Genomic DNA, 17,944 nt, shown 5'->3' on the forward strand with positions numbered 1-17,944 from the left:
TTGAAATCATCGCTACTTGCATGCAATACCCAACAAAAATAATAATTCTAACCCAATTTGGACTTTGGCCAATTTTCTAATTGCTTATCTTGTTTCATATTATTTTTATTTTATGTTTATGACATACTTCAAAGCTTGGAAGACATGCATGACTCCCATCCCTACGTGAACAGGAAAAACCCAGAGAGGTTGATAACCTCAAGTTTATACTTCCAATTAATAGCATAGCTTGGACTATAATAAATTTATTGTAGCGTATACAAAGAACCATCAAGAGTTTGCAAAGACCCAGTCTAGTGACTCAGAAATACGGAAGGGAGACTCCGAAGATATGAATTACAAATGCATTTTAAAAAGTGATCTATCTTCATCTATTTATTTAGTTTTAGAAAGTGATCTCTAAATACCAGATTCTGACTCTGATTTACATACAACTTACTGAGTGACAGCTCTGAGTAGGCACAGTCCCAGTCCCCCTCCTTTTACTAAGAGGCCATTTAATGTGGTTTAACCCTCATGAAAATCCTATGAAATAGGCCCCCAGATTCCAGATGAGAACATGGGGGCTCGGAATTTAAGTGACTCCTCCGAAGTTGCATGGCCTCTCAGGAGAGCTCCAATACCATGTCCAATTTAGTTTGTGATTAAAAGACCCTACAATGATGTGCTGATGTTATTAGGACTGTGTTTCTCTAAATATCTTTATCAAAGCTTGTTATTTCTGCCTTGAAAATGATTTCATCCTGATCTCCATGGTTTTTGGCCACTGAGATAAGCCCACATTTATTTTTAAGCTGCTTGTAGTCAGAATGGAAGGGCTGATGGAGAAAAAAGAAAACATACTTTGGCAATGTACCTCAATCCTCTGGGGTCTAAATTCCAGGAACAAGTATCATTTCTGATGAGTTGCTTTCCTACAACTTTTTATGTTAAGTAAGCTTGGCATTACCTTGGCTTCCGTGCATAAAGGGTATCGCTAAGATTTCACATTGAATTCCACTGAATTCAGCTGCTTTAAACTTAGGCGCACTGTGCCCATTCTTTTAAAAAAGGGAGCTGAGAGATATCTGAAGGGATATAAAAATTTGCTGGGGAAACTTAGCTGGAATTGAATGTCTCTCTCAAGAGGGGAAATACCGTGCCTCATCTGATACCAATGTGCTTTGCAATCCCTTAAGACTGCCATAGTTTCAAAAAAAAAAAAAAAAAAAAAAAAAGACTGCCATAGTTTCTAAAGCTTTATTCTGCTACACCCATATATTTGGTGCACTGCACACTGCATCAAGATCAGTGTGGACAACCCCACGCCTCTCATCTGATGGAAAAGTAGTCTATCAGGTTAATCCCGAGTCTTAAATCAGTCACCTTTTAGTTGTCCCTTTATGTTAAAACTGTATTTACACATTTCCTCTAACCTGTTAGGGGGCCTAATGCAGCCCCACACAAACCCTTTCCCCTCCTCCTCCTCTGTTCCTAAGACAAAGACACAAAGGATCTGGCTAGTCCACCCCCTGAGAAGTTCACTGCCAAAAGACTCTAACTTTCCAAGAAAGCTGTGGAATGTGCTCACTCCCTACACCCCCATATAAAAGGGGTCTCTAACTGCTCCTGGGTGCAGACGCCATCTTTGCACTGTCCAAGAGGGTCACCTTCCCCTTTCAATAAACCTGGCCTAAATATCTCCACTGAGGCCCCTCCTCTGGGTGCCACTGTTTACTCCTTTCATAACTAATCTACTTTTGTTTTCTAATTTCTTTATGTTTCCCTTCCACTTCAACAGAAGGGTCCATTTTTCCCCAGCTGGAAAACTCCCTGCCGCTGTCTCCTCCTGCCAGGAGAGCAAAGAAAGCATCTGAGATATTCACACTGGGGAGAGTGGGAGACCAGGGAGTTCCGTGGCCACTAGAAACCCACCATGCTGCCTCTCCCAACCCAGGAGCCTATCGCCCACAGCCAGTTCTCTACTTCATGACCCAGGAGTGTCACCAAAAGCAAAAAAGAAGAAACCCAAGTCATAAATCTTGCGGCATGCTGGAAAGACCTGAGAACACTAAAGAGAAGTTATTATGAGTTCCCCTTCACCCTGACCTACCATGCTCCTCCAGGCACTGTGCCAGCAGACAGCAGGGCAGGTGGAGATGGGAGACACGTCCCAGCCTGCAGGGCATCTAGGAAGGCAGGCAGTCACCCTGGGACAAGCTAAGGGTAACAGCCCACAACTGGGGTATCGAGGTGGAGAGGGTCTTTTCATGGTGTCTTCTGCTCTGCCTTTTCAGGACCCTTCCTTCCCTGTAAGGGCTCCAAAGGTAGGGAGCAGTTTCTAGGCATCACTGCTCTAGTACCATTATAGCACAAGGTGCATTCCCTACTTAAGTGCTTGTAAAATGATGACAGAGACAGAAGAAGAAAAGGAATAATCATTGCAGAATAAAAATAAAACAGATGAAAGCTACCATTTATACACTGAGCACTGTTCTAAGTGCTTTGCATATATCATCTCATTTCCTCCTCGGGGAGTCTTCTGAAGCCAGTATTATCAGGCCCACAACGGAATTCTCTGAAGAAACCATCTTTGGGGACTGGTCTATGACATCCTCTCTGGTGACAGGTGAGTGAAAATGCTCTTTTGGTTCTACATACTTACATGAAAATTTAAGTTTAAAAATATGAAAATCATTGGGAGGGGTGTGGGAGGACAAATGGAGACAAACGGCAATGATTTGGTGGGAACACTAAACTGAAGTACTGAAATCTCTGAACAACAAAAATTATTTTGCTATTCGTTAATAAACACCTATGTCCAGGCAATCCCCAAGTTACAAATATCCAACTTACGTACAACTCACACTTATCAGCGGGGCTGTTACTGGTAATAAGTAAATGTACCTATTCCAACTTATATACAAAGTCAATTTAAGAACAAACCTACAGAAACTATCTCGTTCATAACTCGGGGACTGCCTGTACACAAAGCTGAAGTCTTTAAAAACTATTTTGTACTCAAATAAGTGAAATGTGCCTTCCAAAATTATGTGTTATATAATAAATCTGTTTAATAATCTCTTTATAAGGAAGACAATGATAAAAATTTCAGTTTAATCAATTTAAGGTCAAAAGATCATAAAATGTGAATCACTGCAATGTTAATGCTAAGCAAGCTAAAGAGTCAAAATTGAAATAAAATATAAGTAGACATGAATTACTTCTTTACATCTAGTATATGTAATACTGAACATAATTCCTGTATACATAATTCCTGTCACTCATCTTCAAATTTTCAAGGAATGGTATTTAGGTAATGAATGGGTCAATACCATCACCTGGCTTACATTTGGGTAAATTGCTTTTACCCAAACACAACTTTTTTTTTTTTTTTTTTTTTTTTTTGAGACAGAGTTTCACTATATCACCCTGGGTAGAGTGCTTGACATCACAGCTCACAACAACCTCAAAGTCTTGGGCTTAAGCAATTCTCTTGCCTCGGCCTCCCAAGTAGCTGGGACTACAGGCACCTGCTACAATGCCCGGCTATTTTTTTGTTATTGTTGTCATTGTTGTTTAGCAGGCCCTGGCTGGGTTCGAACCCACCAGCCCCAGTGCATGTGGCTGGTGCCCTAACCACTGAGTCACAGGCACTGAGCCAACCCAACTTATTTTTTGACATTGACATCAGTATTATTTTTTAAATCATTCAGTTACCAATGGCCATGTGACATAAACATACTTTGGAGCCTATGAGGACAAACGATGCTTGGCCTCCCCAGGAAAGTATACTAACATAAAGAAATCAGTCATAATAAAATGAATACTCTAAGTTCTTACAGAGTTAGTTTTGCAAATTCATCTCATCTTAAGAAATTCTTTTAAGGCTTTAAGTCTATCTTTACATTTTATGTAATCTACTTTTTCCTCCATAAATCTTTCAAAGGCCTTTGGCCTTTTAAAAGCAACATTATTCTGACTGGATTTGTGATCTCCATCCTATTTTCATAGTCCTCTAGTAAACGCCTGGGGTCTCCTTCAGTGATACCAACTAAGTCCACACCATGAGAATCCATCCTAAGCCGAATGAAGTCTTCTATTCAGTCCTTAGGACAGATGGAGCTTGACTGTTTGCCACAACCCTTAAAGAGAACTCTTCCTATCTTGAAGGTTTGAGATTTCTGTTTGGGGTAATCTGATTACTGAGTATCTAGATGATCTCGTCCATCTGGTTTGTAGCACTGAGCCCAATTGGTCAGGGCCTGGAGCCATCCTTCCCTAAACAAACCTTTGCTTTTCCCATTCAATTCAATTCAAGAAGCATTTATTGTGCATGAATGGACAGGCAAGCTTAACTCTTTCCATTAAGCATGGAAGCTCTTGAGAGCACTGTGAAGAGACCTCTACTGTCCATACCCAGGGTTCCACTACAAAGACATCACCGCAGACTGTTACCCAGAGCTAATGAGAAGAAAGAAAGCATTACTCTTCCCCACTCAAGTAGTTTCTGCCAAAGTATTTATTTCTGCCGATCCATTTATGCATTCTACTTTCTAAGAGAACATTTGTCACAGATGATTTAGTGTTGTAGCTCCCTAGAGCATCTTTCTGTAGCATGCACTCATTGTTTTTAGGAATCCAGGGTCTCCCAGGCAAGACTGGAGAGGTAAGGGGGCTTAATTAGCCACAAACCATGTCTCATTATCAGACCTCAAATTCCAAAGGATTCTTCCAAAGATCATTAATTGAAAAAAAAAAAAAATCCCAGATTAAACTTCTAAAAACAAAACTTTTAGGAAGCCCATGTAACTGGGTAGCTGTGTAGTTTTTCAGGAGAGAAAATGGGACTGCATGAATAGTGAGTTAAAAGAATAATAATACTTGTTAAAGTCAGAAAAGAAGGAAAACAAACATTTTAGGAATTTTCACATTCCGTCATGGTGTCTGTGTCCACCAGAAGCCAATTTAGCAGAAACAAATACTGTACATTTGCTCTTCTACCCCAGCAGACACTCGATTCTGCCCACATTCGGTAATTGTCTATGGTATGTAGCTGGAGGTGAAACTGCACACACCGACGGCTAACTGGTTTGGATTTTGGCAACTCTTCTGAAATCTTGGCTTGAAATCAGAGCCCACTTCGGGGTACATGAACAAGTCATTTCATGCACACGACATTCAGCAACGGTGCCCCCCCACCAACCAACCCCATCCCCACCTACAAAGTCCTCTTCCTCTAACTACTCCTCCCATGGCTTGCCCACTCCCAGTGTTTCTCTCTCTCTCTCTCTCTCTCTCACACACACACCCGTATCTAAGCATGACACACAGTTCTGGTTTCAAAGAAGGGAGCCACAAATACAAGGTCAAGACTCAAGAATGCAACACTGCAATAATGACTCCTTTGTCTCTCAGGAGTAAAATTAATAAGCTGGCCAGAAACTTGGGTAAGTATTTTTAGCTTGATATTACTGCTGTAGGTAATCCTTATAAAATACTATTTGTATCACTGAGGTATTAACTCCCCACCCCCATACACGCATGTGCATCTCCTACCCCCACACAAATACACGCATAAAAACTGGTTCCATATACTTGTTTGCAAACCTAGTACGCTATATAAAATAGAGGCATGTTAAAAGTGATGAATATTAATGGATGGAGTTTACCAAAATCTATTTTCCTACCCCTATGAGACTAGCCTTGCTTTTGGACTTTTAAAAACCATTCAAATCCCTCAAACCATTTCTTTGCCAAAGAGTGTTTCCCCCAATCACCAAAATTATGGGCTTTATAAATGAAACCTAAACCCTGTGTTTTTGAATTACTTTCTCTAGCTCATTAGAACATCGTGTTTTGAAAAGCTGTTTGATGTTCAAGGCAGAGTATTTATTTTCAAAATAATAAAAATAAGGAAATCCTGGTTTGCCAGAGGAAACGATTGTCAAGTTTCTAAAAATGTTTGAAATCCAACCTTGAACCCAAGTGGAAACGTCCACATGCCACTTCCCTGCTCAAAAACCTTCAATGGCTCCCCACTGCCTGCTGGATAAAGTTCAAGCTCTGCCGCCTGGTGCTCGTGAAGCTGTCAGCCTGACTGGCACCAACCCCTCTGACTCATCCTCCTGATTCTTCATATGAGTTTTCGGCACCAGCCAAATTGGATCTACACCTTATTCCCTCGACACCTCGTGGGCATTCCTGCTTCCACAACCCACTCTCCAGTCTGGCTCTCTCACCTCTCCTACCCAGGCCCAAACACAAGGTCCAATTCTCCTAAGAAGTCTCCCCCCCACCCCCAATCTCCTGGACACCTTTACCCTGAGCAGTGTTTCCTGTGAGGTCTGGCAGCTCTTATTGTCTGCATTGCTTCCTTATTCACTTTTACAATTTTTACTCATTTTCTGGATTAATCTTTCACCCCCACTGGAGGCCACTATAGACCTATCGTTTGGCCCTGAGAACACACTAGTATATCCTGCCACACATCCTCTTGCCTAGAAGTCCTCTCTTTCCTACTAAATTGCCTTCTCTTTGAGACCAGCAGCCTAATCATATCCTTGTCTGTCTTCCCCCAGGTGTCCAAAGCAAAACACAAAGCACAAAGCAAAGCCTGTGACTATTTTGGGGACATGAACGACACCCCTGTTGCTTTCTGATCTCTGTGTCTCTTATGAGAAAAAAGTTCTGACCTGTGGTAAAGGCCAGCCTACTGTGGACCAGGTGCCATGCTGGACCCATCTGGCACCTGAGCTGTAGAGAACTCACATAAACACAACAAAGGCGTTACCATGCAGATGGGATGATGAAGATTGAGAAAGACTGAGCGTCCACCATTGAAGGACCAGGAAAGGTCCTAGCGAGAGGGAAAGTATTATTCTGGATGTGTATGAAAAGTCTTGCTTGTAAGCAAAAGGATGAACTAAACCCTACTCCTTTTTTCAACATGATTGGTATCCTTACTCCTGAGGTCATCTATTGCCTTCAAGTATAATTATTAATGCCAATTATCAAAAAATTCGATAGTAACACTGATTGATTTAAAAGCAAATATGACATGGATGAAATCTAATTAAGACCTTCTTCAAACTTTATCTTGTTTGATTTTTCAATTCTGTGAGCAAGATGGGATGACTCAAGGGTAGAATTAGCTACTCCAGAAACCTGAAACTCACAAGCTAAGAAAAGGGTAAGAAAGACGAGGCAGAGAAGCAGAAGAGAAATCCAAACTCTCTGACCGGAGTTCTTGATCAGCCAGGAAGGGAAAACTTTCTCTGAGTCCCTTGCTAGGTCCTCCTGTGGAAGTGAGATTAGATGGTGGTTAAGAAGCTGCTCATAGCAGCTCTTACTGAGCATGTATTATGTGCCGGGCCCTGTGCCAAGGCATTGGCTCATGTGATCTTCCACAATCCTATGAGACAGATCCAACAACTATTCCAAAGTTACAGATGGGAAATTAGCAGCTCGGATCATTAGAGTGATTTGCCTGAGATCATGAGCAAGCTAGGAAGTGGCAGAGTCAGTATCCATACTCAGTTTGGTATGTTTACCGGACTCTGTGCCCTAAAATTCATGGCTGTATTGCTTCTGTGGATCTGAGTCTCGCACATGGGACATCCTGATGAACTCTGTGAATGGTGAGCCAGACGGCTCCTAGGTCTTCAGGAAATTTAAGTTTATGGCAAAATAACGGTTCAGCGGCTTTGCGTTGAGACATTTCCTGGGGGAATGCCAAATGTTCCAATCTGTGAAAAACACAATATGTGACAAATATTCTCAACATTCCCGTTACAAAGTCAAACACAAACCCTGTACACCTCCCTGTGTCTATTATTTTCCATTTTTTTCAACTATTACTTCCCTTACTACCTTTCCTCTTCCCTCCATTTTCATTGCTGAGACATAAAAAATGATTCCGGGGTAAAAGTGATTAGCGCTAGTTAGAAGACAGGTTTCTGAGAAATCTAATAAATCACAGCTGTCTTCTCCTCCTCTGGCTTTCTACATCAGGATGTGATCAAGGCTTTGTTCTTCCCACCCTCCCCACCCCCTTTCCTTCTCCTCCGCTTCATTCTACCTTTATATTGCTATTTTTCTAGTCTGGTAGGCACAGTGCTGAGCTAGAAAGACTCTGCCAAGACCCCTGGCAAAAGCCGGCCTCTAGGAATCCTGCCCACTGCTGCGGTGCCCAGAAGATAGGGCCTCTGGGCAGACAGGCAGGAGTTTGGGGTCTGGCTAGAATGTTGAACAGAACAGGTTTCCCTGGCATCTGAACTCTCATGCCTCCAGAGCTCAGCTTTCTCATGCCAGGGCCAGTATTACAATTGCTCACTGGCACTTGCTGTTCTCCTGGGAAGAGAAGTGAGAGGGAGGAGGCAAAAAAGAAAAAAAAAAACAAGCCAGCACACCACCCAGCGTCAGGCGAGCTCCACAGGGCCCAGCCACGTGCCCAGAGCACACGGTCCTGCAGGCAGGCAGCCAGGGTTGCCCGGGCTCACACAGGTCGGGGGTGGGGGGGCACTGGGGGCTGAGAGAGTAGCTGTTTCCACACTGGCAGAACAGGGACTGCTAACCCAGAAGCAATGCTGCTGGGTTAACATCAGTGATCTGTCCTAACTCAGAAGGAAGAGAAAGGTCGAGCAGCCTGCACAGAGTAAGTGCTGGGCATGCCGGGAAGAGTGAAAAAAAATGAAACAAAACAAAACCAGCATGTCCTATATTTGCAGAGGGAAGGGGATTGGATGAACAAATCCCCACATGGAGAATGGGGTTTAGAATCGAGTCATTCCTTGCCCTGCCCCCATGCTGGTGACACGTAACAGCTCCATGCACTGGGTCCTCAGGTGCCTCACTCTGTGCTATCCTTTGTCATGCATTAGCTTATTTAAACATGCTGAAACCCCACGGGGGAGGGACTATTCATCATCTCCATTCTACTGATGAGTAAACTGAGGCTTAAAGGGGTGAAGAAGTAGACACAAAGGGCCACACCAAGCCAATGGGAGCCCAGGATGTAAACTCAAGCCCCTGAATGCAGAGCACACACTCCGACCTGCCAAGCTGTCTTATCACAGGCCAGGGACGACCATCCTGTGAATGGGACAGCAAGCCTGTCTTCTGCGGGCGGAGCAGATCATCTCTTATAAAAGATACCCAAAAAAGTCTACCTGCCTCCAGAACAAAGCTGATTCCATCCTCTCCAGGACTGTGTGATCCTGATGAATGAGAGGCACTTCCAAGATTAAGTGAGGTGTCATGCACAGGGACTATTGATCTTGTGTTCCCAACCTGCAGACATCAGTCTGTTGGATAGGTAGATGGACTGCTTGCCCTGAAGGGGAGTTTCAGATCATGATCCTGGGAAAAGCAAGGCAATTCCTCTTGCCTCAGTAGGACCTCCCATAATCCCAGAATCACCTGCACACAATTCCCCCTCTATCATTACACAGATCCCACGGCCAGCATTTTCCTTCTATAACTCAAACCTTGTCACCAAGCAAAGTCGGCAGCAACAGCACAAACTCCATATTGCAATAGTACGGTGGGTTCTCCCCACAGCCTACTCCTCCTTGTGTCAACCACTTACGCCCTTCTCTTCTCACACGTAGCCAGATGGAAGGGTGTCCACTTTACTCTGTAACCAGCCCTCATCATAACCCTATCTCTATGCTCAGAACTGGAAAAGAGAGCCTTCTTAATTCTCAGTGGGGTATGGGCCTACCAGTGGTAAGATACCCCCAAGCTATTCAAAGAAAAACCACCAGAGGAAACGATTTCAAATCTGGCTTTACAAGCATGTGATTTAAAAATAACTCTGCCTTTGTCTGCTATAGATGACTTTCCCTAAAGGGATGGCTGTCCTTAAAGCAATCGTTCAATTCTCAGGGCAAACAGATTCATTTTTTTCTAGTACCCAGGCATACCTTCAGGAAAGCAATCCCACATACCACCTCTGATAGCATCTGAAAAGCAAACATCAAAGTCATTAGACTGACTCCTGATATCTCTCCTAACCTGGGAGCACCCAGGAGGTCGCACTTCACATGACCATGACCGGGAAACCTCTGCAGGTACCTACGGCATCTGAAACCCACCACTCTTCCCTTCAGTAAGATGTCAAACCAGAATGCTTGGCTGGCTGGGCGCCGTGACTCATGCCTGTAATCTTAGTACTCTGGGAGGCCAAGGCAGGTAGATAGCTTGAGCACACAAGTTTGAAAACAGCCTGAGCAAAAGCGAGACCCTGCCTCTACTAAAAATAGAAAAACTTAGGCAAGAGGATCATTTGAGTCTAAGAGATGAAAGCTGCTGTGAGCTCTGATGCCACAGCACTCTATCCAGGGCAACAGCTTTAGACTCTGCCTCAAAAAAACTCAAACAAAAACAAAAAAGAAAGCTGGGCCTCCACACCAGGTCTCAATGGATCCCTGGATTATTTATTCAAGGAAAATGTATTTCTTCAGATATCTGATTCATTTTTTGAACAGATAACTAGATAGAGTGCACATAATGGAAATAAGGACCAGGGTGTTAGTCATGATAAACCTATGAGAATTCACAAGCACGCTCGCCTTCTTGTTATTCCAAGACCTCCTTTAGGTGAATTAGAAATGTATAATTTTTGGGAGGCTGAGGTAGGTGGATTGTTTGAAATCACGAGTTCAGGACCAACCAGCCTGAGCAAGAGCGAGACCCCTTCTATAAAAGAAAGCTGGGTGTTGTGGCAGGCACCTGAAGTCCGGGCTACTTATGAGGGTGAGGCAAAAGGATCCCTTGAGCCCAGGAGTTTGACAGTTTGAGGTTGCTGTGAGTTGTGATGCCACAGCACTCTACCCAGGGGGACAAAGCGAGACTCTGTCTCAAAAAAAAAAAAGAAAGAAAGCAATGTGTAATTTGTCAGTTTATGGATTCATTGTCATTTGTCCAAACAGGTAGCACTAACTACATGGGGCTACAGAGTGTAACTCAAAAGACGCATGCTGAGCACACAGCTGAAAACAAATGTCTAGTAATTGTTCAACACCTATCCCACAATTATATCCTGATTAGCCCGATGGCCAAGTTTTTATCAACTTAAAAGTGTATAATTACACTCTTATTAATATTCTATTTCTTCTTGGCAACCTAATGTCTCCTGACCTTCTTAAAGGTTTTGCCCTGATGCATTGTAAGAGGTAAAAACACCCATTTATGTGTTGGGATCCTGAATGAAGTCCATGTTCTGCTGTCCAAGTTGAAGGTCTCACCCAGCGGTTCACAACTGAGAGTGACTGTATAATCAGGGGATATTTGGTAGTGACTGGAGACTTTTTTCCTACCTGTGGCAGGTAGGGGTGGAGGTGCTACTGGCCTCTAAGAGGCAGAGGCAGAGATGCTACTAAGTATCCACGTAGGACGCAAGGACAGCATCCCACAGCAAGACTTACCCCAAACATTAGCCACGCCAAGGCTGGGAAATCCTGATGGAGACCTAAATGATATAACTCCCCAAATGCTCAAGGCTACACCTGTGCTTTTCCCTTCTGAGGACTTATTTTCTTCCAGATTAACTTGGTACTTCTATCCTGGTCACTCCTGTGAGCCACACAGAATAATTAAGAACTCTCTCCCTTTCCAGGTTTGCTTATGATATACATCCCTGAAGGTAGCATCCCTTACAATTTTATTTTGCATGATGATCTTTAAAATGATCAACATTATGTCAACAGCACACTGTTATTTTACCTGCGCTTGGCATTTGAAGAGCTTTAACTTTTTTCTTTTCTGTGAAGACTATCATTGAGTTTTCAATTCAAAGAAGAGAGTTATTTTGAAGTGTGTTTCCATTATCAAAAAGACATTAAGATGAAGAGCTTATTTCTAGACCTTCAGTGCTCCCTTTGATCCAGTGCCTTACTGTCACAGTCTAACAAAATGATATCCCCTGAAACTCAGGAGTTTTTGGCTATGGATTCCAACTCTGATTGGGGCAACTCAAGTTTCTAAGAGTCATTGATCAGCACTGACTCTAATGAGCTCTGACAAATGACTTTTAAAGAAGCCTCAAAATTCTAAAACCACGATTTTAGACTCTCATGAGGAAGCAAGGTGTGGACACTCAGTGGTTGGGGGAAAAATACAGTATTCCTAACACAGTACATACTCTATATTTGGTAGGGGATTGAGAAATATTTTCCATTGATTTTAAGCATTAGGGTTAATGTTCCCCAAATTTGTAACTATTGGGCAAAATCTCCTGATGTTCCTCTTCAAAAGAAGAGTTATATGCTACATCTAAATATTTTAAGAAGGTGTGTCACAAGACAGGGCTTGACGTAAATAATAAAAGTTGACACAGATTCTACAATGATCACAATTGCTTCCATTAATACAACACCCCCTGCTAGTTATTTGACCCTTTATACATATTCTAATTTTCTCAATAGTTTACTAAAGTAGAAATTGCACCCTTCTATACAAAAGGAAACTGAGGTTCCAAAAGTTATGTTACTTACTTACTAAGGTCACATGGCTACCAAGTGGTCAGTCTCCCTATGCAGAGTGAGTCCAGTGACAGAGGCACAATTGTGCCTTCTCCCTGGGGCTCTGCTCCCTTTTCCCCTGGTTGTTTTTCCACCTTGAAGAACTGTTTATTTTGCTGATTGTTCCTGTGAAGCAACTGAAAACAGAAGACAGGGCAGCATACATTCTAAGTAGCAGAGCCTGGGTTCACATCAAGTGTTCTCCCAAGCTCCTGCAGCCTGCAAGGTGGCTGAGGGTTCAGATTTAATTCCATTCCAGCCAGTGGCCTGGAGTTATAATTCAAAGTGATTTTGAAGAAAAGGCCAAGAACTTTAACTCCAATACTAACGTACCAAGGTGGGGGTGTTCTCTTCCTTCTTTGCATCGTTCCCTTCCATTTAAATCTTGCTCTGTGTGTCACAGAACTTTCTGCAAGAGCCGAGGACAGCAAGTTCAGAAACGATCTCTGGCACAAGTCTCGCATTGTCCTGCTTTCCGTCCTCCCCCACAGCTAAGGCCCTCAGCTCTGTGACCTTCCTGGCAATTTATCTGGCTGAATCTTTGTTCCTGGTTACCTGTGTGCATGAAATAGTCTTTCTTCCTGTTCATTTTGTACTACGGGGTGCTGAAGGCACGAATCCAGGGCTGCCTGTATCCGTGTTTCTATCTGGGCATTTAGCAGTGGGTTTTGAAGTACTGGTCATTTCAGGTGATGTTTTTGTGACATTTCAACATCATTTACAGCCGATCTTGCAGCCCAGTGGGCTTTGATAAAGGTGGATTAAGTGTGATGGGCAGATGAAAATGAAAAAGAAAAAGTAAGAACAGGTTGGTTTATAGGAATAATGACAAGAGAGAAATGGGGTCTGATCCTGAAGAAGGCTAAGCCACATTTAATAGGAGAGCCTGTTTTTAGGTTCTGTTTCTCAGTTCATGACAAACACCCTCACTCATATTTTCCCCCCTTCAGGGCAGAGAAGAATGAATAGAGGCAAATCAAGCCTTATGGAGTCTACCCAGATCACTTAGCAAGATCCTATTATCTATGTGTTCAGCGAATAAGGAAAAGAGATAGAAGAGGAGATGGTTCCTTAGATTACTGGAAGCACTAACTGCTGGTATTTCTTAAAACTGCCATCCATGGATCAGCTGCATCAGAATCCCATGAGAAAGTGGTCAAAAAGACATATTCCTGGACCCTCACCCAAAACCTGAAAAATTAGAATTTCTAGCGGTAGATACAAAGGATGTGTATCTAACTGATGCTCCACAGGCTTGCTCCTTGAAGTGGGAGAGGTTTTGCCGTGGGCAAAGCAGAACGTTTCTTTCTTAGAATATTTGCTAAAACCTCCCTGAGTGTGAAAAGGCCCCTCCCATTCACCCTTCTCCCCTTCTGAAGGAAGAAGCTTCCCACGGCCTTTACCTGGTCTGATGGGGCTCTGCATACAGTTCGGAGATGGGATTCCAGGGTGAATGGGTGCAGAGGCCCGGCTGCTGAGGTCCATGACCGAGGGGGCCGCTGAGGAAGCCGGCTGCAGCCCAGGAGGGTGAGGGCTGTGGTCGTGCTGTGACGGGCTGGGGGGGATGCCATTTTCTGACAAAAACTCCTCCAGGTCCATGTATTCCAACTGGAAAGTATCTCCGTCATAGGGAAGGGTTTTGTCCCATAAGGTGGGCCCCAAGAATGCCGACTGGGGGACTGTCGGGCTGTTACTCTCATCATCCAGCTTCTTTTCCTTCTCTTTGTCTTTACCAAATGCTGCAGAAGAAAGGAAAATCAGACTTCAAACAAAAAAGGAAGAAAGGAAGAAGAAAAAGTATCGATCTTTTACAACTTTTCCTGGCCTGTTATAAAAAACATGTTTCACCAATGCTAGGGTCCTTCTCTGGCTGCTGTCTTTCGTGGATCTAGAGTTAAAAGTTCAGGCAGCACGTGGATCTCTGCCCATTTTTCAACATCATCCTATTTACTTTGGAAAGAAAGCACTAGTCCTTGGGATAGGACTATGGGCTGCTCTGGAATCAAAACAAGAGAATAGTCTCAGCGCATTATTTGAGGCGATTAAAAATTTAAATCTAAAGTGGGAAAATAACACCTGTGATTACATACAACTGCTGCCATTGTTAAGAAAACAGCCAATAATCAGGTTGGATTCATCTTCCAAGATGAATGTGGTGATCACAGTAACAATATAAGGTCATTCTCACTTACAAAGCCAGTGAGTTGGCTGTCTTAATTTTGGTACAGCAAGGACTTTCCAACCCTTCTACTACATATTGAGCACCTACTGTATGCCTGGTTCTTTCCATATATGATCTCAAAATTGTCAGAAAACGTTGTAAAACAACGTTGTAAAACAACCTCCATTTGCGATATGGAGGCTCTGAGAGGAAGGAATTTGACCAATGCCTCCCGCTGGAAGAGAAGAAAAGCAAGAACTTTCTGAGTTCACCTGTGTTGGCTTCTAAAGCCACTGGGGGCACACCAATTTTTACAAAAGCAGTTAAAAAAAACACATACAAAATGTTTTCTTCCTCATTCTCAAACACTGGAGTTCTATCCAATTTACAAAAAATCGCACGTTTAGGAACCCCGTCAAAGCACAGGTACCAGAAGAGGTATTCCACATACCTATGCTGGAAGTATGCAGCTATTTTCTACCTGGAAATACTGCTAGCTGGATTAGGTCTTTCACAGGCGCTCTGGACTTTGTCAATTCTAATACTGAAGTGAGTTGGAACCTGAGATTAAGAAATGTGCTTCTGAGTTTCCTCTTCGGAGAAACACCGCCATCAGGACAAGCCATTGTAAGTAACCCTGTCTACAGTTTCTTCAGAGAATCTGACTTAGCACAAACACCTCCCGAAGCGAAAGCTTGCAGGCAAACCCCATCCTCCCCAGTGCCATTCCTCAAAGGAGAGAAGAGTTCAGGGAGAGGCGCTAGGATCTGCGCTTTGCAAACCAAACACCCCAATACTTGCAACGCAACAGGTTGTTCCCTTCTAGGTAACCTTTGAGTACTCCCAAGCTATTTGCACCCAATAATCTTTCAAGACTTTACACTCTCAGCAGCGTGTTTCACATCCGCTACTGCGATACCGAAAGCATGAAACCCCATCAGCCCAAATGGCAAATCCGCGGCGGCCCCCTCTGGGTTCGCGGCTCAGTCTCTCTATCCCCTCCGCTCCCGCTGAGGCCAAGGTTGCCTTGGGAAGGTTTGGGACTTGCCAAGAAAGGGCTCCACCAGCCAGAGGAGGCTCCCGCGCGGCTACACGTGAGCCCGCTCCCGTTCCCCCCTCCCACCAGGAAAAGTGTCATTTTGCCGGAGGCGTGCACGGCTTCCCGCCGCTTCCCGCCCAGAGACCACTCCCCCCGCCGGCCCCAGCCCCCACCCCCTTTGTGAATTACCCTCTACCTGGAGAAAACGCGTCTCCGCTCGCACCTCCCGAGTTGCGAACTAACCAGTCACAGAAGCTATAACACAAGCCCGACACCCAGGCTAGGCAGTGAGACCCCCTTACTCGACCGCCCCCTGCCCGCCATAGAACCAGGCCCCGGGGTTTCTCCCCCGGCCCGGAGGCTCCGCCGGGGCGCAGGCGGCTTCCCTCTGCGCGCGAGTGTGCCCCGCGCTGGGGAACAAGCCCCACCTGTCAGGTTCTACCTCCCACCTGCCCGACGGAAGCGGGGCCCGGGAGGCTGCGCTGGGCCCGGCGCTATTTTAAACGTTGCTCGGGAGGGGTCCCTCCCTTTTCACTGAGGAGGAGGAGGACAGGTGATGGGTGAGCTCCTCAATCTCATCAGAGGAGCACCGACGCCGCGGGACAGAGGGAGAGGACGGAGGATCCAGCGGGCGTGCCCGGCCCAGGAGGGGGACCCCGGGAGCGTCGCCCTGCTCAGAGCGGGGCCGCCGGGGGAAGCGGCGGCGGCGGCCGCGGCAGCGCTCACCGTCTTCGTGGTGAAGGGGGAGCTTCAGCGGGTTCTCCAGCAGGGACCTGAGCACGCCGTAGGGAGGCGGGATAAAGGTGGGATTCAGGGGGAGCGGTCGGGACATTTTCTCCATCGCGATGTACTCAATGATATGTCCTCAAAAAAAAAAAAAAAAAAAGAAAACCCAAAAAAGAAAACCGCCCCCCCAAAATGTTGCTGAGCTTTTCCTGCGTCCTTTGCCAAAAGTACAAAGTACTCGCTTTCAAAACGTTGGAAACAAGGGAAGAAAAAAATTACTTATAGCCTTATAAATACATCTGCAGAAAAATATGTATTAAAAAAAAAAACTTTCGGGTTTCCAGTGCAGACGGTCCCAGGAGAGCGCTCCAAGTGTCCACCGGCTCCCCGGCGACGCACAGGATGTTCTCACCTGCCCCGAACCCCTCGTCTTGCAAAATGTTCAAAATTGCAAAAAAAAAAAAGAAAGAAAGAAAAAGAAAGAAAGGAAAAAAATGTCGATGGCTGCAGAAGAGAAGAAGGCACCGCGCCGACCCGGGTGCCTAGTGCCAGCACCCAAGGCGGCGCGCCGTCCCGCCCCACCCCCCTCCCCGCGCCGGCGGCCGCTGCTCCCCCGCGCTCCGCGGCCCTGCAGCGCCGGGCTCAGCGCATCCGGCAGCCCATGTGCCGCGGCCCTGACAAGAGTGACGTCAGGGCCCGCACCGCGCGCCCATAGGCGTGTGGGGGCGGGGCCATTGGTAGCACCGCCCACCTGACCCGCCCCCCCCTCCCCCCTCCGCCCCGCCGCCGCGTGTTTAGCATCACCGCGCGCACGGATTTTTTGGGACCTTGCTGTGCTGAAGAGCTGCGCAGGGAGCAGGTGCCGCATTCCTTGGGCCATGGGCCTGAGTTCAGAATCTATTTTGTGTCAAGGTGGAAAGAGGAATGAGGAATTTATATCCATAATTTTCAACCTGAGAATAACCTGGGGAATTAAAAAAAAATCGCGATGCCCAGGCCGCATCTCAGATTAATTAAATCGGCACCTCTGTAGTCTTATCCCAGAGTTAGCATTAACGGTTTTTAAAGCTCCCCGGATGGTTTCAAAGAGCATCCAAGTTTGAGATGACGGGCTTAGCCTAAATTGAAAGGAAAACTCTTCTCAATATTCTCTTGGTCCCCGACAAGCATTCTTCCTTGTCCTGCTCCCACAACCACCTCCAAATGACTACTCCCTAGGAGTGGAGGGAAGGGAGCAGCGGGCGACCGAGCTGCTGTGGACTGTTTCCCACCCTGGCAGAGGGTGTGGACATTTGCCTGAAATGGAGAGGCAGGAGAGAGACACAGCTGAATGGAATTTTAGGAACATTTGCTCGCGATGAGTTCAGGTGACTGTGCTTGGGTCTGCACAGTAATTAAAATAATTGTTTAAAGTATTCCCTAAAGGGTTTCTGCATTCATTGCTGTCTGGGCTGCTGCAGCGCCTCTGTCAGCCAGTTTGACCCCGCGGCTCTGGTGATCTCCCGGGAGCTGCGT

General features: G+C 45.2%; 1 protein-coding gene across 3 annotated transcripts in view; it reads right to left on the reverse strand.

Annotated features, from left to right (window-relative positions):
• Positions 1-17,088, reverse strand: part of HLF (HLF transcription factor, PAR bZIP family member) — a 65,527-nt gene extending 48,439 nt beyond the window's left edge. For all 3 annotated transcript variants that reach the window (XM_053568787.1, XM_053568788.1, XM_053568786.1), the window contains exons 1-2: positions 16,430-17,088; positions 13,907-14,242 (exon numbers count right to left, since the gene is read on the reverse strand). In XM_053568787.1, coding sequence (XP_053424762.1) covers positions 13,907-14,242; positions 16,430-16,544 — 451 coding nt within the window. In that variant the 5' untranslated portion in view covers positions 16,545-17,088. The remainder of the gene's footprint in view (positions 1-13,906; positions 14,243-16,429) is intronic.
• Positions 17,089-17,944: the final 856 nt, after the last annotated feature.

This window comes from Nycticebus coucang, chromosome 18 (genome assembly GCF_027406575.1).
Source record: "Nycticebus coucang isolate mNycCou1 chromosome 18, mNycCou1.pri, whole genome shotgun sequence".
NCBI lineage: Eukaryota > Metazoa > Chordata > Mammalia > Primates > Lorisidae > Nycticebus > Nycticebus coucang.